This window comes from Oryctolagus cuniculus, chromosome 7, assembly GCF_051225735.1.
Source record: "Oryctolagus cuniculus isolate XC-2025 breed Fujian yellow rabbit chromosome 7, ASM5122573v1, whole genome shotgun sequence".
In the NCBI taxonomy this organism is placed as follows: Eukaryota; Metazoa; Chordata; class Mammalia; order Lagomorpha; family Leporidae; genus Oryctolagus; species Oryctolagus cuniculus.
In genome coordinates this window covers 117,095,540-117,115,407 of record NC_142873.1, presented here as the reverse complement: position 1 = coordinate 117,115,407, position 19,868 = coordinate 117,095,540, and the positions used below count along the sequence as shown (strand labels likewise).

General features: G+C 40.9%; 1 protein-coding gene across 6 annotated transcripts in view; it reads right to left on the bottom strand.

The window, feature by feature from the left end:
* Positions 1-19,868, bottom strand: part of FYB2 (FYN binding protein 2) — a 172,758-nt gene that overhangs the window by 34,262 nt on the left and 118,628 nt on the right. For 4 of the 6 annotated variants that reach the window (XM_051856422.3, XM_089337356.1, XM_008265195.5 and 1 more), the window contains exons 10-15: positions 16,527-16,641; positions 16,393-16,433; positions 12,821-12,884; positions 11,682-11,780; positions 6,976-7,004; positions 4,842-4,902 (exon numbers count right to left, since the gene is read on the bottom strand). In XM_051856422.3, coding sequence (XP_051712382.3) covers positions 4,842-4,902; positions 6,976-7,004; positions 11,682-11,780; positions 12,821-12,884; positions 16,393-16,433; positions 16,527-16,641 — 409 coding nt within the window. The remainder of the gene's footprint in view (positions 1-4,841; positions 4,903-6,975; positions 7,005-11,681; positions 11,781-12,820; positions 12,885-16,392; positions 16,434-16,526; positions 16,642-19,868) is intronic. The other 2 variants (XM_089337354.1, XM_089337355.1) reach the window with 1 other exon arrangement.

The following is a 19,868-nucleotide window of genomic DNA, read 5'->3' as shown; positions in this document are numbered from 1 at the left end:
GGACATTTATCTATATGGGAGAAAATTTAACTGAATCTCTACTTCTCTATCAATATAAAAATCAGTCCCCAGATAGATCTAGGATTAAGTATAAAAGGCAAAGCTTCAAAATTATTAGAAGAAAATATGAGATAATATTATATCATCATCTTGGGATAGAGACAAATTTCTTTAAAACATATAAAGAGAAACAGTCAGAGGGTAAGTTGTCAAATTCAAATACAGTAAAACAAAGTTCTATTCTTCAAAGACTAGGAAGGCAAGGCAAGCCGCAAAGAGGAAGTTGGTATTCACAATACAATAGTCCCCCTTATCCATGCTGGGTATATTTCAGGACCCTCACTGGAAGCCTGACACACAGAAGGCACCAAACCCTATACTTACTACCTTTTCCCTCTGAGCACTTATGCATTGTGGCTATAATTTTTTGCAGTTTGAGGTATGACAGCAAAATCAACATGAATTTCCTTTTCCTTCTTCACAATTTTCAGGTAGATTTGTTCTTTCTGTAGATTTAATCAACCTCAGCATATGATTTTTTTTTTCTTTTTGAATGAAGAAGTTCCATCTTTTCACTGAAATGAAGCACTTTATAGCTTCTCTTTGGCATATCCAAATTGCCCGTCCCACTACTTGCACTGTAGAGCCAGTATCATGTGAAAAAGGGATAAGTTGAACACATACACTGTAACAGTCCACTGGACAACAAGGACAGGTACAAGTCAGTAATGAGTGGGTAGAATATGCAGCGTGGATGTGCTAGATAGAGTGATGATTCATGCACAGGTCAGGACAGCTCAGGATTTCATCATGGCAGAACGTCATTTGAAATGAATTATTTACATCTATAATTTTCATTTAAAAATTTTAGACCTTGGTTGACTATGGGTGACTGAAACCATGGAAAGTAAAGCTATGGATAAGAGGGGACTATTGTACATACAACTAAGAAAGAGTAGTATCCAGAATGAACAACAACACAAAAACTACAAGTAAATAGGAAATTGACCAGCAACCCAATTAAAAAGCAAACAAAAAATAAGAGCAGACTTTCTCTAGAAGGAAAGATGTAGATGGTGAATACATGTGTTAAAAGGGGTTGAACTTTGTTAGTTATGAGGATAATGCAAATTCACACCACAATGTGAGAGTATTTTATACCCACTAATTTGGCAGAATGTAAGAAATTTCTCTGTTCTAAATGTTAGTGAGAAGATCAGTAGAAATCTTTATATACATGAGAGGTAAATGAATATGACCACTTTGGAAAGCAAGCTGGCATTTTCTTATGAGTTCATATTCCCTGTATAGTTTGCATTTCTTTCTCCTATGTCTCCTGGAAAAATGTTTGCATACACTCACAGGACACATTAATATCTGTGGCAGTATTGATCATAAATACAAAAAATTGGGAACTATCCTAGTTAGCAACAAGGCAATGGGTAAGTGAATTGCTGTATAAACATACAATGGAATATTATAGAATAGTACAAATGAATATATCACAATGGCAAAAGGATGAACTTTACTTGAGTAAAAAATGCAGAATTCCACGTACAGCATAACATTTTAATAATATTCAAATACCAAATGAAATAATATTTTTATCATTGTGTTTGATAACATATTTTTAAAAGGTTTAATTATTTATTTATCTGAAAGGCAGAGTTACAGAGAGAGAGAGAAGTAAAGATAGAGATCTTCCATTGGCACTCCCCAAGTGGCCGCAATGACTGCAGCTGGGCCAGGCCAAAGCTTGATGCCAGAGGTTCTTCTGTGTCTCCCACATGGGTGCAGTGACCCAAAGACTTGGGGCATCTTCTGCTGCTTTCCCAGGCACATTAGTATGGAGGTGGATCACAAATGGAGCAGCTGAAACTCAAATAGGCACCCATATGGAATGCCCATGCTGCAGGCTATGGCTTAACCTGCTGTGCCATAGTGCAGCCCCAATAAAATATTTTTTTTTGAAAAGGAAATGAAATCAGGACTGGCATTGTGGTACAACAGATGAAGCTTTTGCCTACAATGCCAGCATCCCATATAAACACCAGTTTGAGTCCTGACTGCTCTACTTCCAATCCAGCTCCCTGCTAATGTACCTGGGAAAGCAGCAGAAAATGATATAAGTACTTGGTCCCCCGCCACACACATGAGAGACCAGAATGAAGCTCTTGGCTTTAGCCTGTCCCAGCCCCAGCTGTTGTGGCCATTTGGGGCGTGAACCAGCTGATGGAAGATCAATCTCTGCCCTCGCCCTGGCCCTCGCCCCCACCCCCGCCCCCACCCTCGCCCTCTCTCTAACACAGCCTTTCATACAAACAAATAAGTAAGTAAATCTTTTATTTAAGGAAATCACATTTAGGAGGGTGATTACCTTGGAGGAAAGGCAATAAGATAGACTAGGGCATGAGCATCAGGTAAGGAAGCCAAACTATTGGTTGTGTTCTAGTTCCCTGAGTGATGGGTCCAGGGCAATTTGTTTTACCATGTATTACAACTTACACCTATATGTATTTTCTTTTGCTTTTTATAATTCATTTTTAAAGTGAATGCATTTTTCATCCTAACATGATAGTCTAGGGCTCTTCTCCACCACATTCCAAATCACATTTCCCACTTAGAACACCGTTTTCTGATCACATGGTTTATGATCCAACAGAACTTCCAAAGCACACGTTTTCCCTGCATTCCCTACTCCATCCCTCCCCAGGTCTCCTCTCGCTCCCAGTATCTACGGGTCAAAATGTTACCTATGCTGCCTGTAGAGCAGACACTTTTTTGATCTTCTAGCAATAACAGTGGCTACTTTCTCTGAGCTTGTACATTATTTTGTACTTCTTAAAGGAAGTCCTTCTTTGTTGACTCATTTCACAAACTAAGTTTTGGTATCAGATCACATGATACAGATCTGGAAGCCACAGTTCCTACCTCAGGGAGTTCCAGGTCTAGAGAAGACAGTCCAGAAAACACACTATCACAGTTATCATAAAAATGCTTTTATAAAAAAGGGGTACCTGACCCAAATAGATAAGGTCAGAAGGGATTCCTGGAGAAAGTAAAATCTCAACTCAGTCTTAAATAATGAGGGATAAAATAATTAATTAACCAGGCAAAAGGTATGGCAAAGTATGTTTCAGGGAGTGCCATTCTTCTGTTCTTTAATTCTGTGCCCCTTAGAGAAGAGCTATCAGCTCCAAATGAACATCAATCCTGCCCAGCATACATATCCTATATGCTATATCCACTCTCAAAATGGCCTGTTTCAAGCAATCAAATTCTAGTGTGTAGTCACACATGCATATTTTTTCTTCACTCATTGGTCTTTCTCTCCAGTCAGAAAGGAGTAGAACTTATGTCTCTATGGTTCACTGTTTTATACCCAACAGCTAGTACAATGTACTCAGATAGTAAATGTTTGTCAAATAAACTGATGAAACTACAGCACATGTGAAGGTTTAGAAGTGCTAGACAGCTTGGCAGATTCAAGGAACATGGATGGGACATGGTAGGAAGGGTGGGTGAACGGGAAGCCCAGGGGAGGATACCAGGCTGCCAGAGGCTGGATGAATGAAGGCTACGTCTTCCTAAGCAGTTTGGACTTCATTCTGGGAGCCATGGATAACCACAAAATAGTGATTATTAGTCAGTAGGTTGTGGGTTTTATGACACGATCACATTTGCATTTTAGAAAGTTTGGAGAACAGACTGAAATATAGAGAGCATGGCCAGACAGGAAGCTGTTGCACAAGTCCCTTTGGAGAACATGAGGGCCTGAATTGTGGCTGTGAAGTAGGGACAGAGAAGTGGGAAAGGTTTGAGCCTTAGGGGAACAGAGCTATGGGGAGAAGAGAACAGGCCACAGGAGAAGGAGTCAAGGATAATGCCTGGCCTGGAGTTTGGATTTGGGAAGCCAAGTTCATGGAAATAATCATCAACAGAGAGATGAGAAGAAAGAGATCAGACCTGGGGAGGGGTTGATGTCGTACATTATCATAGATTCTCTGAGTTTTAGATGGAGTTTTCCTGAAAGAGAAAGTTTTGGCATCATCATCATAATGATTATAGTTGAAGCCCTGGGTATGGAAGATATTATTCAACAAGAATAAAGCAAAAATATAAAAACTATTACCGGAAAACAGAAAAACACGCATTGTTCAAGACACACAATATTTAGGAAAAGTAGCAAAGATGACGAGTGAGAAATAATAATATGGAAACTTAAAGTTAGTATTGTTTCTTTCAGAAGACTGCACAGTCAAAAGTTGAAGATTTATTGAGAAGCCAAGTAAGACGTGGACTTAAAAGTATTCTTTGGATTTAACAAAGGAGTTTTAATGACTTCACCAAAAATAAGTTCACTGATGTGTTAGGAACAGAAGCCCAATTGCCGTGAGCAAGAAAAGATGAATTAAAGATGAGCAGAGGGGACCTCTATCTCCAGTCGTTTGGTTGAGAGGAAAAGGACAGAAAACAAGTAGCTACAGAGGGGCCATTGACTTTAAGGATAGTTTCTTTCTGATAGATTATAGTTATTGAGTCCTGGAAAACAGAGGTTCTGCCAAATAGTCCTTATTAAATAAATGTGTTGAAATAAGTTTCAAGTCTCCAGATTCGAAGACAGGGAACAAAAACACAGTCTCAGGTGCCAGGGCCTTTGGAATTGCCTACCACTGTTGGGCCATCTGTATTACTGTATTTTCTCTTCTGAGTGGGGGTGATGGCTCAAGTGCACTTTCATTCCTTCCCCAGGGGTCTGAAGAGATGGTTCTCTGGCCACATTCTACAAAGCACCAGGATCAGGTGTCAGCAGGGATGACCAGCAGGGTGTATTGACTTACTTTGTCTCTTTTGCATTCACGTCCACGTCATCATAGATAATAACTTCCTGAGGTCTAAGTTCTAGGGTCAAGAGGATCAAAATAATTCTTTATTAGGTATGTTTCACATGATATCTGGCTTTCAAAATTATACATAAGTACTTCATTATCCAGGTGCATCCTCAAGCTTATTAAAATCTGATCATAGAATATAGATAAGGTAGAAAGATCAAAGAGCAAAAGATTCAACCCTTGGGAAGAAATTCAACAGAAAAAAATTTAAAAATAGGTATTTTAGTATCTCAGAGACATATTTTTATTTGAATCAATTTAATTTCTTTTTTTTTTTTTTTGACAGGCAGAGTGGATAGTGAGAGAGAGAGACAGAGAGCAAGGTCTTCCTTTGCCATTGGTTCACCCTCCAACGGCCGCCACGGCTGGTGCGCTGCGGTCAGCGCACCGTGCTGATCCAAAGGCAGGAGCCAGGTGCTTCTCCTGGTCTCCCATGGGGTGCAGGGCCCAAGCACTTGGGCCATCCTCCACTGCACTCCCTGGCCACAGCAGAGAGCTGGCCTGGAAGAGAGGCAATCGGGACAGAATCCAGCGCCCCGACTGGGACTAGAACCCAGTGTGCCAGCGCCGCTAGGTGGAGGATTAGCCTATTGAGCTGCGGTGCCGGCCGCATCAATTTAACTTCATGAAGAGTGACAGAAAAATATGATGCTGGAAGAATCATTTTTAAAATAGACTCCCATCTTTCTAGAACTGGCAAAAGATGTTATACTGCCACAACAGAAACAAGACTTTTCGTAATTCCCTGAGGAAAAGTCAATTTAGTAGAATATTAATGCTGATTTTTCTTCCATAGCTTTTATTTCAAACTTTTGGCACCTGCTCTTTTATTTTAACCTTAGTTAACAATCATAATTAGATATTTTCATTTCAGGATATACATATTCCTTAGAATTCTACAGAATATTCCATTTCATTTGAAAATTTGAGACCTTCTGAAATAATTATTCCTAATTAATATTCAATTATAATTATTCATTATTTAACATCTTTAAATTTGGGAAAAGGTACAGGTTCAGTATTCATTTATCTGAAATGCCTGTATTTACATCCCAGATGCTTTTAGAGTTTGAAATATTTGTCTATACACAATGACATATCTTAGGGATGGGACCCAAGTCTGAATTCAAAATTTATTAAGGTTTTATATATACTTCATATGCATAGTCTGAAGGTAATTTTTTACAATTATTTTTAGTGTGCCTACATTTTAACTGTCATCTATCATGTGAAATCAGAAGTATAGATTTTTCCACTTGTGGCAGTATGTCAGATTTTTTTGCTTAGTTCTCAATCTGAAAAATGTGTTCTTATTCTAAGTCATTTCTTTTTAAACACAGACCAAGGATATGTTGGGAGACCTGTCATGTTACCAACTGTATATATAATCTACATTTGTTATTTAGTTCAACAAATTCATATTGTGAATATACATTTACATTGTCTAGAAAAATGAAACCAAAGCAATCACATGGCCAGAATCCAAACAAAAAACAATGAGCAAGAAACCACATGGCCCTATTTTCTGACAAATTCAACATTCTGAACATGTGTTAGAAGCATACCATGTGTCAAGCACTGTGCCAACTTGTGCATTACTATCTTAATGGCAAAGCAAATAATATTCTGATGACCTATCATTGAGTTAATTAGTGTGTAGTCTCTAATATGATCATATTCAACTTATGTTTTAAAAAAGGTGATCTTGCCATCAAAATTTAAAAATGGTAAGAGGTACAGTGTAAAAATGCATGAGTTTTGTGGTCAGAGAGATTTGGATACAAATTCCTAGTCAATATCATGAATGAGTATGGGTCCTAGGCCTCCCTATAAAGGGATAAATCCATTTATCTGGGATTTTAAGAGGAAGACATCTGCCCCAATGGCTTAATATGTTGCAGCTACTTCAGAACTGTTCGTCATCTTCACCTAAGTAAGAACTCCTGCTGTGTACACTATCATCTTTGCTTTTGATGGATCCACTTGTCAGTAAATGTTAACATGAAGGAAGGATTACCACTTTTTCCCTGCTCTTGAACATATCATTGCTGATCACTTTTGGTCAACAATAAGTATCACTTACCTAAATCAGGCAGCGAAATGGAAATTGCACTGTTGATTAAGAAAAGACACACAAGGTCAAGCAAAACAACCATGTTAAGAAAGATTAGCTGATACATATCAAATAACATAGTGATGGAGTGATGTTCTAACACAGGTGCTTCTAGGCAAAGAGGTGGAGCAAACCTCCTGCAGCTTTGCTCTGATGACAAATCCCAAACCTTTTACAAATGAGCTTACTTATCCTCACTGGCTTCCTGTACCCTATTTCCTAACCGTACAACTTCAGGCTGCCCACATGTCCTGATGTTCACATACAGAATCCTGCGTGCTAATCTTCCAAAAGGTCAACGACATCCACTCACTGTGGGTACACTTTGGCAAAAGAGAAAAACCTACTGATGAGTGAATGGAGACCCTCCACAGGCACTGTGTTCTTTCCAGGTCGTTTAAGCCAAAGGGTGACTTACGGGGAGAATTCCAGGCCAGGTGGAAATGTAAAGTGGCAGATTGCTAAGAGGGAGGGGATATTTGGCCTAGATAGATTGATGCTTTTCAAATCTCACAGCTAAGATCACACAAAAGAAGTGTGATGTGTTGGAAAACTCCTCATGTATTTTAAGCATTTACATTGATTTAAGAATTTGCTTGAAATTCAGCCCTACACGTGTTCTGAAGCACTCACCATGGGACAGGCCTGCGTGCTGGGTTTATAAAATGATCCTACAGTTTCTACCCTGCAGCAGCCTGAGGCTTAGTGAGGGAGATCAAAATTAATGCATGCCTGTGAAAAGAACACAATAAAGGGAGGTGCAGAGGTACAGCTCTTGAGAGGCGATCTGGGAACGTTTACGGAGCCTCAGTTTCCTTTCTAAAATGAACATCAATGCCTGTCTTACTGTGAGGACTGAATGAGCAGGCCTCAGTGAGAGGACCAGGGACAGAGACTCTGCTTAACAATCCCTGTTGATGCTGTCTGTAGGGCCAGACTGGAGGCTGCCAGCATCATGATACGGCACGTGGCATAGAGGAAACACAAGGTCACTGCGTTCAACTCAGCTGACAATGACCCTCAGTGCTGCCACTTGCCTGCTATGTGACCTTGGGAAAGTCAATACATTTTCCAAGCCTAACTTTTTCTCCCCTGTGAAATGGAGGAAACAGTTTCTAAGTCAGAATTAGAAAGGATTAGACAGTGCATGTAAGTACTGTGTGTAAGTACTGGGAACTCCTTGCTCTCAATGCCTGGTTAGCATTTAACCCTGGCTGCTCCAGGGGCTCTGGCTCAGGGAAAGCTTTCTAAACCCCAGTTCCCTTTCTCCATTCTCTTTAGGACAAGGTGGTGGTAGCTCCAGTTTAAGGATGAAAATGGAGCCACAACAATTTCTCAAATGATGTTTGCTTGTGATAGATCAATTATTCATTCAACAAATTTTGAATGAGTATCAATTATGTCCCAAGCACTGTTAAAACAGCACACAAAACAGTCCAAATCTCTTATTCTCATGGATTTCAGTAGGGTGAGGCAGACAGAAAACAAGGGGATTTCTGCTATATATTAAGGAAATACAAAGGGACTTCAAAAAATTCCTGGAATGGGGGCTGGTGGCATAGCTCATTTGGATAATCCTCCGCCTGCAGCACCGGCATCCCATATGGGTGCTGGATTCTAGTTCCGGTTGCTCCTCTTCCAGTCCAGCTCTCTGCTATGGCCAGGGAGGGCAGTGGAGGATGGCCCAAGTGCTTGGGTCCCTGCACCCACATGGGAGACCTTCTTCCATGCGGAAGAAACACCTGGCTCCTGGCTTTGGATCGGCACAGCACCAGCCGTAGCGGCCATTTGGGGAGTGAACCAACAAATGGAAGACCTTTCTCTCTCTCTCTCCCTGTCTACAACTCTACCTGTCCAATAAAAAAAATTCCTGGAAAATGGAGTTAAAAAAAAACAAGATTTTGGCAAAAAATTTTAAGTCTATGCATTAGGAGTTCTTTATGCGGTAGGCATCATGGGCAGTGATTTAAGCCACTGCTTGCAACACCCTCATCCCATACTGGAGTGCCTGGTTTGAGTCCTGGCTACTCTTTCTAGTCCAGCTTCCTGTTCATGAACCCTGGGAGGCAGCAAATGATGGCCCAAGTGCCTGGGCCCCTGCCACCCATGTGGGAGACCCAGAAAGTATTCTGGGTTCCTCGGTTCCACCTGGCTTTTGCAGGCATGTGGGGAGTAAGCCTGGATGAAACGTCAATCTCCCTGTCTCTGTCACTCTGCCTTTCAGGTAGATGACAATAAACAAACAATACAAGTTTTATGAAAATGCGTATTAAGGAAGAACTATGCATGCAGGGATTTAAAATTCTGCATTAAAATAGTTATTATGAAATTCTATTTTTCATGAACTTTTGAAAGTACCCTCATGTATGGTACAAACTGTCATGGAGGTGAGGGTTTATTGATGAGGTGACTTTGGAGCAGAGAATTCAAGCTCACTGGGGACTGAGTCACATGAATATCTAAGTTAGTAACAGTGTTCCTGGGAAAGAAACAGCAAATGCAGAGACTCTTAGGCTGTATTTGGCTTGGTCTGTATAAAGAACAAGGAAGTCAGTATACCTGGACTAGAGGGAGTGGGGAGGGGTACCACATCTAATTCCCACCTAAAATTCATAGCATAGCTAAATCCAGCATGTTTCATCCTTAGTTTATCTATGCCTAAGTCAGGCTGTTTAATAGTGATTATCCCAATAGGCAGGCAGTGTTCCTGGAGTGTGTGTGTGAGAGTGGATCAAGGCCTTGACTCTCCTTCAATGTCACATTTTCACGGCAGCAACCTGCTTCTGAAGATGAAACAGTAAACAAGGATTGGTGTTCAACAGAAGCAGCTCCAGGGCAAAAGCATAATTAATGAATGAAAAGAAGTCTGTTATCTTGCTCTATTTATATGCTGTGAATTGAAAAATTAGGTACAGAGATAGATTTGGGCAAACTTAAGGAAAATAAATCTTAATTTAGTTTCCTGAAGATGGAAGGTCCTTCTGAGCAGGTGTTGAATTTCTCTGTCCTGGAGATAGACAAGCCAAGGTTTGGCTCACTGGGGAATTTGCAGAGCAGCTGTGTAGTGGAGGAGACTAGGTTACATGGATTTCCCTTTACTCTGGTAGTCTCTGTCTCTAAGAAGAAGGGTTTTTCAGTAACATTAACACACATCACAAGATGTGCACAGATGTGACAGCAAGTGCATGGGAATAAAAGAGAAACAGGTAATCTGGGTTTGGGTACAGAGGTTCAGGAAAGGCCTCCTGGAGGGGCTAGCATTTCATCAAATTTTGAGGGCAAACTATAATGTTGGTAACCAAAGAAAGCTGAAAGAGGGCAGATGCTTTGCAGACCAAGGAAATGTCACGGTGAAAGCCAAGAGGCATGAGACACCACGGCCGAGGCCAAGATCTACGGGTTTGTATACTGCAGTGATGGTGAGCGCAAACTTTATTTTGAGATTGAGCTGGAGAAATAGAAATGAAGTAGACATAAAATTATTTACTTGCCATGGAGTGAGATTGGATATTTGTTCTGAAATTTATAAGAAGTCACTGAATAGTTTTAAGAAAAAGGAAAATAGATTTGCATTTTTAAAATGTCAGTATTCTCACCTGGATTGAATATCTCAGGGACTACAAGTAATCATGCCAATTGTTTTCTATTGGCATTTCTATCTAACGTTTAACCTGCCAAGGCCAGCGTCTGCCTTTGTGCATAGGGTCTCACTGACCACAGAAGGTACAATGACTACCTCTTCTTCCAGAGTCAGGACTGTAATCTAGAAACCCCAAGTTCTGTGGGGTCTCCTGGTAGATCTAGATGTAACAGAGAGTCGGACTGAAAATCCTAAAATTCTGAAGCTTTGTGATTGAAAATAACTTCAGGGCAGAATAACATAATTCCATCTCAATATAGGTAATTGTCTTGGAAAATTATTTTACCACCTCCTGCTCTCACAAAATGTTGACCTATATCCTTATATTAAACACAGAAGCGTCACCAGAGACTTTTCAGTCCTCTTCTGTTGTATGCAGAAGAAACTAGGACCCTGTGGGTGCAAAGTGATTTGCCCTCAGTCGCACACCGAATAATGTGAGAGCTGAAACTAGAATCTAGAATCCAGGACCCTTGTGTCTTTCCACTGCTGGCAGAGTTGACTGGCAGTTAGCCTAGGTTCTCTGGGAGGAGACTAAGACTTTCAGATACAAGAACCATTCAGCTGAGTGGCTCACCTCCTCGTTCCACACATCACTTTCATGGGAGATGAATTAATATAGAAGTGAAGGCAAACAGAATCATTGGAACTAGTAGGCCCGAGAAAGCACTCAAGGAAATAATCAGTAACAATGCTTGGTGATGAAAATGGATACGCAAAGATGCAAGGCTGGAGACAAAATCTCTGTTCTGGACTTGGCTCAAAACTTTCCTTCTCAAACCTTTATTTACATCCTTTTCTTCATCATCTTGTTTTCAAAAGGGATGTGCCACTTTCTCATTAGTATCTTTGGATGTGATTCATTCAAAAATTCTCAAGAAAGAGGCAGGCAATAGCCAAAGTCTTGGGTTTTGGTTTCTGATACCCTCCTCATTATTTCTGAGAGCTGGATAGAGAATCCTGACCTGTGTATCTACCAGGCTGGCAAAGTGAGTTCCTTCCTCTTTTGAAAGGGAGAGCAAAAGATACGTTTTACCTTATGTTTTCCTTTGGCTTGGCTTTCTTCATCTTAAACCTTTCCTTTTCTTTCTGGAAGAACCGCTGCAGTCTTTTAAGTGCTTCTTTTCCATCTAAACTAAGAGGAATCAAAAAATAGGAGTCACATGGCATTTGAGAGTATGATATAGCTGAGAAGCTGCTGTATTAAAAAGGATGAGGGGCTTTGGTCTCATTTCTGAAACACATTCCATTCAAGGAAGAGTAAGAAAATGCTAATGGCTATGTTTTCCTTTGGATTCTGCTATGAAGTAGTGCACAGCCGTCAACTACGAGGCCAGTAATTATCTGCCAGTACAAACTTCCATCTGCCCTGGTTAGTCTCTACTTTTGCACAGTTGATGGAACAAAGTCTTTTAGAAGAGAAGATAATTTAGGGATGTGTAGCTTACAAACTATTAGAAATACATTATAGAAATTCCTGGCTTATGAAATTCACATCACTGCATTTTAATTTACGGAATAATACAACCATGGTCATTACATTGACTTCCCAGATGATGATTAACATTCTTCCAAATACTCTTTTAGAGAAAGGGCAAGGGAGCGATGTACTCAATTATCCTACCCAGTGTGCCCAGCTCAGACTCCCTCTTTCCTTTTCAACCCTTAAATATTTTGCTTTTGATTTTCGCTGTTTTCCTTTCCTCTTTGTGCCATATTTTAATAACTATACTTGACATTAAAACAGATATTACCCTTTAAAGAGGGAATTACTAGATATTAAAGCCCAATTCCCAGAGACAGCCCAACTAACTTGTAAAGACACAGCTAAGTCATAACCACTGATTTGTTCCTGGAAAAGCAGCTACAGAATTCAAGCAAGTTGTATTGATACTTACTTCTTTTTTTCCTCATTTGTCCTAAAACAACATCAAAGTCCTCTCTTCTGGGAAATGGTTATTTTCTCACATGAGAAAGCAATTTTAATTTAAAATTTACAGCATATGATTGTGCATATGCACAAGTATCCTGCATATCACAAGGAATTTCAGTAGCCTAGCACCATTCTTGTGTAAATCCTCCCTAAAGGATGCTGAATGAGGGTCTTTCTTAAACCACGGTTTTATAGACTAACAAAAAATATCCAAAGTCTATAAAACCAAGAAAGAAACTCACTCCATCATTGAGTAGCTATTCTTTGTTTTGTAGATATCTTCATACATTTCTTCATGATTTTCTTCTGAAATAAAAGATCATTTTAATCATTAAATGGCAACAAATCAGATTAATATTTAACAACAACTACCTGCTAGGTGCTAGTATCTTGATTTTTATTCTATTAAATTTTATTGAAATTTATGTACATATTTTTACAAGTATATCATAAGAATAATTCAACTTTCCTACAGATATGTACACTGAAAATTAACACTCACTTCTAATGCCTAGTTCCAAGTCTGAGCTACATTAGTCAAAGAAAGTTAATGTGAGATTTATCAATAGACTCCTTCTTTCTACCATCTCTCCTTCATATATTTAATACATAACAATTAGAGTCTATGAGGCATCAGACTTCATACTTAATGCTGGAGAAACAACACAAAACCAGATACATCTCAGATAATCCCTCCCATCACAGCATGGCTTTGTCTAGCCCAACACATGAGCTTAATATACATAGTTATAAACTTTGATTCTACCCTGGAGTCAGAGTCTAATGGAAAGAACACTGGACTAAAGGCCAGGCTTTGAGGCTCAAACCATGATGAGATTAAAGGACGCACTTTAATTTTTAAAAGAAAACTGAGGCACAGAATTTGATTTTTGGATTATTTCCAAGATTTTTCTCTATCTAAAATTCTGGGATTCTAAGAAGGATAAAGCCAATTTGAGTAATATTTGATATTCTTTCTCAGTTATCTTTTCTTTTAAAATATATTTATCTTATTAATAAAAAATGATATATATCTTATTAATAAAAATAATATATATGTTTATTATGTATAGCATGTTTTGATAATTATGTACAATGTGGGATGAGTAAATCAAACTAATTAGCATATATTACCCCAAATATTCTTTGTTTTTAAAGATTTACCCATTCATTTGAAAGACAGAGTTACAGAGAGGCAGAGAGAGAGAGAGATCTTCCATCCTTTGCTTCACTGTCCCAAATGGCCACAACTTCTGGAGCTGGGCTCCAAAGCCAGGAGCCAGGAGCTTCCTCCAGGTCTCCCACATGGGTACAGGAGCCCAAGGACTTGGGTCATCCTCCGCTTCTTTTCCAGGCCACAGCAGAGAGCTGGATCGGAAGTGGAGCAGCCAGGACACGAACCAGCACCCACATGGGATGCTGGCACCGCAGGCAGTCGCCCCACTTACCACACCATAGCATTGGACCCCAAATACTCTTTTTTTTTTTGAAGATTTGTTTGAAAGGCAGAGTTACACAGGGGGAGAGAGAGAGAGAGAGAGGGAGGGAGGGAGGGAGGGAGGGAGGGAGGGAGGGGGGAGAGATGCACAGAAAGATCTTCCATCTGCTGGTTCATTCCCCTACATGGCAACAATGGCCAGAGCTGGGCTGATCTGAAGCCATAAGATTCTTCTGGGTCTCCTACATGGGTACAGGTGTCCAAGCACTTGGGTCATCTGCTGCTGCTTTCCCAGGCACATTAGCAGGGAGCTGGATTAGAAGTGGAGCAGCCAGGATTCAAATCAGTGTCTGTATGGGATACTGGCCCCACAGGGGATGACTTCACACACTATGCCACAGTGCTGGCCTCCCAGAACTCTTTTTGTGGTAAGAACATTTAAGATTGGTGTGAGCCTTTGTGGCATGATGGTTAAAATGTTGCTTGGGATGCCCACACCCCAGATCAGAGTACTTCAGTTCAAATTCTGACTCCATTTCCAATTCCAGCTTCTTGCAAAACACACCCTGGAAAGCATCAGGTGGTGGCTCAAGTGGTTGGATCCTACCTACCATATGAGAGACCCAGATTAAGATATTGGCCCCTGGCTACATCCTGGCCCACCTCTGGCTATTGAGACATCTGGTGAGTAAACTAGCAGATAGAAGGTGTATCTCTTTCCTCTCTGACACTCTCTTCTCCTCCCTCCCTCCCTCCCCCTCCCCCTTTCTGTATCTTTCAAATAATTTTTTAAAAAGCTGATAAAATAATCAGGAAATTTTTTTCTAAAAAAGTCTACTGTCAGCAATTTTCATGTGTACAATCCATTGCCCATATTTATAATCACCACGTTGTATGATAGATCCCCTGAATTTACTCCTCTTGTGTAACTAAAATTTTGTATCTTTTGACCAACATCTCCTCATTACTCCTATTCATGCAGTCAATAGATATTTTAAATATCTCACATGAGCCTGATACTGTGCTAGGGGTTGAAGAAAAATGTAAGCATGCAGCAGTTAGCATTCTAGTATGGAGTACAGTTGTTCATCAGAGAAAAGTCACATAAACATCAAACCACAACTGTGCCAAGCACTATGCAATAGAAGTCCACGGTGCCACGAGGTTATATTTCCTGGTAGAATAATCATTGAGCTGAGGTCAGGAGAAATATTAAGAGGCACTTAGGCAAGCGACCCAGGGGAGGAAAGAACATTCCAGGAGTCAGGAGTAGCACATAGAAACACCTGCACTGAGACCCGGTGCATCACAGGAGCTAAAAGAACGTTAGCACTACTGGCTCTCAGATGAAGATCGAAGGTAAACGTGAGACAAGGCAAGAGAGGCATGGTAAGGTCAAGCATTTTAATATAAGCATTTGCTTAATTATTTTTTTTTGTTATTTTAAAGGCAGATACACCAAGAGACAAAGAGGCACACAGAGAGATAGGCACAGAGAGATCTCCCATCCAGTGGTTCACTCCTCAAATTCTTGGGCCTAGCTGAAGTCAGGAACCCAGAACCCAATCCAGATCTCCCACATGGGTGGCAGAGACTACCTGCTGCTTCCCAGGTTATGCACTGGTAAGAAGCTGGATATGAAGCGGAGCTGGGACTAGAACCCAGGCACTGGGCCGGCGCCGTGGCTCACTAGGCTAATCCTCCATCTTGCGGTGCGGCACACTGGGTTCTAGTCCCGGTCGGGGCGCCGGATTCTGTCCCAGTTGCCCCTCTTCCAGGCCAGCTCTCTGCTGTGGCCCAGGAGTGCAGTGGAGGATGGCTCAAGTACTTGGGCCCTGCACCCCATGGGAGACCAGGATAAGTACCTGGCTCCTGCCATTGGATCAGCATGGTGTGCCGGCCGCGGTGGCCATTGGAGGGTGAACCAATGGCAAAAGGAAGACCTTTCTCTCTGTCTCTCTCTCTCACTGTCCACTCTGCCTGTCAAAAAAAAAAAAAAAAGAACCCAGGCACTCTCAGATGGGATGCAGGCTTTCCAAGTGTTATCGTAACTGTGGTGCCAAACACCCACCCAACATCAAGCAGCTTAAGTAAGAATATTCCTGCAATCAGCCCTGCATTGTGAAGAGATCAGCAAGGAAGCACTCTCACAGGAAGTTGCTTCTTGCCACAAGAATGCCCTTGCCAGCATCTTCACCTTCCAGATCCTAAGCGTCTTCGCTTGCACAAATCTTGGGTTCACTCCCCTTAGCTCACCATTACCCACCCATACATTCCCACAGTGAACATACGGCAAAGTAAATGACAACCCTCCTCAGCCACACACGCCCTGGGCATTTCCTGCTGGCATTCTCAGACATGTGTTCATGTGCTTACCACTCTCTGAGCTGAAGGAGTTAGAGAAGTCCGACTTTGGTCTGTGGGGGAGAAGATGCACAGACCATTATTAACGTGGTGGACCTTGAAAGCATTGCCACACTCACCTTGCTGCAGTATGTGACTGTGCTTACCGTTCTCTTCTGGGACACTCGACATCATCATACATGTCCTCCAAAATGGGACTTGGCGGAAAGGCCCCTGGCTCTGGGATTTCCTTAGCCCCCTCCACAGCCTCCACGTAGCCACCTGGAAGGAAAACCCAGAACCTCCCTAAAGGTCATCTTGTCTACTTCCTGTAGGAGTACATTCACAGACATCTGTGGCAAGGGAGGTGGGAACAGGATAAGGCAGATAAAATGAGCAACAGCCAGATCATCATCCTGCTACCTGTGATTCCCACACAACCCGCTTCATCTTTCAGAGCCTCAGTTAAGATTCTCTTAACTGCTGGGGACAAAGATAATAAGATCTACTCTGGGGGAGATGTTTGACACAGCAGTTAAGATGCTGCCTGGAAAGCTCTTATTGGAATGCCTGGTTTGAGATGCAGCTCTGCTTTCAATCCAGCCCCTGCTAATGCACACCCTGGGAGACAGCAGATGATGGATCAAGTACTTGGGTCCTTACTGCCCTGTAGAAGACCTCAATTAAATTCCAGGCTCCTGGCTTTGACCCGGCCTAGGCCCAGCTGTTGAGGGCACCTGAGGAGTGAATAAGGCAGATGAAATAAAAAAGATAAAAGTATATAAATAAAAATTTTAGGGGTTCACGATGACTGAGCAGGGAGAGAACTTACTGCTCTAGTCCAGAAGATAATTTTTAAAAAGTGGCGAGAGTGTAGTCTCAGGGAAGAGTTAGGGAGAAAATGGCAGAGGAAACTACCAAAATTAGAGGTACACAGTGGACCTAGTGTAGGGTGTGGACGCCCAAACTTGGGACACCACCAGCCAAGAGCCTATGCACCAGCGTTGGAAAGTGAGGTGAGACCAGACCAAAGCAGCCCAATCACTGGTGATAAAGCTGCAGGAAGAGCCTAAAGGGAACCTGGCTTAGAGCTCTCTGGGGAATAGTGTACCTGCCAAACTAGAGGAGGAAAAAAAAAAAAAAAAAAAAAGGAGGACAAACACATTTCTCTCTCTCTGATCACATTACACAGGCATCCTGTAACAAGCTGATAGAGCAGGCACCATATGGTTATATGTAACAGCTGCACCAGCTTGTGTCTGTGCCCAGCAAGCAGCCAAGTGGAGACTCCCACTCTGGTGGGGAGAACTAACAGGGGGCTGGGAGCTTGTGACTGTGGGAGGATTTGGTGTCAGGACTGTGAAAAAAACTGAGGCTGTGTGGGAGGACGCACAGTGTGGCTGGGACTTTGGGCAGTCACAGTGGGAGACTCCACATGCTCAGGGCTTCCTGGTTACCTGGTGAGAGACACTGCTGGGGAATCTGAACTTGCACTGAGGACTGTACAGATTCTTGGTGTGGTCTTTGGGACAGAGTGGATGAATACTATACCCACTGGGGCTAGAGCTCAGGCACTGGTCTCCTTGGAGGAGAGGAGCTCAGCTGAGCAGAATAAATTTCCCTTCTGATTAAAAAAAAAAAAAAAAAGATTTACCATGCCAAATCTGGGTCCTGGGTGTGTCACCTTTGGGATGCCCTTAACCTGGAGAACGGAACAGAGCTTCCTCGCAACAACCACTACAAGCCTCTAGATATTAACTGAAAGAGACATTCCACTTATCTACAAAGCCATAGTACAAAGATAAAAGCCACCACAGCAAAAAAAAAAAAAAAAAGAAAAAGAAAAAAGAAAAAAAAGAAATCAACAAATATCTTCACAAATGCAGAGCAATAAAAGCACCAATTCAAGACATGAGAACAAGGAAGACAACATGATTTCCCCCCCCAAAAGAACAAAACATTTCAATACTAGATTGTGAAGATGATGAGATGGAATACAGAAATGGGATTCAAAAAATTGATCATAAGATGACATGGAAGTAATCAGAAGCAAATACACAAACTATTGAAATCCATACAGGACATGAAAGAAAATTTCTCCCATGAAATTGAGATCTTAAAGAGAAGTCAAAATGAAATGCAGAATTCAATAGAGTAAATAAAAAATGCAGTGGAAAGCCTTAACAACAGAATCAGTGAAGCAGAAGAAAGAATATCAGACTTAGAAGACAAAACAGAAAATTATACAATCAAACCAAAGACAAGAAGAGAAAACTAGAAAAACAGAAAATACTGTTGGGAATCTACAGGATATGACCAAACAACCAAATACACTGGTTCTAAGAGTTCCTGAAGGCATGGAAAGAGAGAAAGGATTAGAAACCCTTTTTAGTGAAGTCATAACAGAAAACATCCCTAATTTGGAGAAAGTAAGGCATATCAAGTACCAAAAGCACATAGAACTCCTAATAGACATGACCAGAAGAGATCTTCACCATGACACATTGTAATCAAACTCACCACAGTAAAACATAAAGAGAAGGTTCTAAAATGTACACAAGAGAAATGCAAGATTACTTTCAAAGTATCTCAAAGTATTTCAAAGGATCTCCAATTAGACTCACAGCAGATTTCTCATCAGAAACCCTACAGGCGAGGAGAGAATGGCGAGATATAGTCCAATTCTTAAGAGAAAAAAAAAACTGTCAACCCAGAATATTATATCAGGCAAAGCTCTCATTTATGAATGAAGGTGAAATAAAGAACTTCCACAACAAACAGAAATTGAAATAATTTGTTACTACCCATCCAGCCCTACAAAAGATGCTTAAGGATGTGTTACACACAGAAACACAGAATCATGGTCATCACTATTAAAGAAAGGAAGAAAATCTCTCAGTAAAAGTTCAAAGGAAATTCAAAGTGAAAAATAAGAGTATTTTTGAAAAATGGCAGGGCCAAATTGTTACTTATCAATAGTCACCTTGAATGTAAATGGCCTTAAGTCTCTAGTTAAAAGACATGGAGTGCATGAATTGATTAAAAAAGAACACCCATCTCTCTGCTGCTTCTAAGGAACACATCTCACCAACAAAGATGCACACAGACTGAAAGTAAAAGGATGGAAAAACATATTCCATGCCAACTGAAACCAAAAAGTAGCTGGTATAGCCTTCCTAATATCACATAAAATAGACTTCAACACAAAATCTATTAAAAGAGATAAAGAAGAGCACTATGTAATTATTAAGGGATCAATTCAACAGGAAGATATAACTATTATAAACATATATGCACCTAATTACAGGGCACTTAGCTATTTAAAAGAATATTAAGGGATTCAAAGGGAAACTTAGACTCCAATGCAATAGTAATGGGGGACTTCAATACTCCACTTTCAGCAGTAGACAGATCAGACAGAAAGGAAATAGCAGATTTAATAGACACTATAGACCAAATGGACCTAACAGATATCTATAGAACTTTTCATCCTACAGTTGCAGAATGCA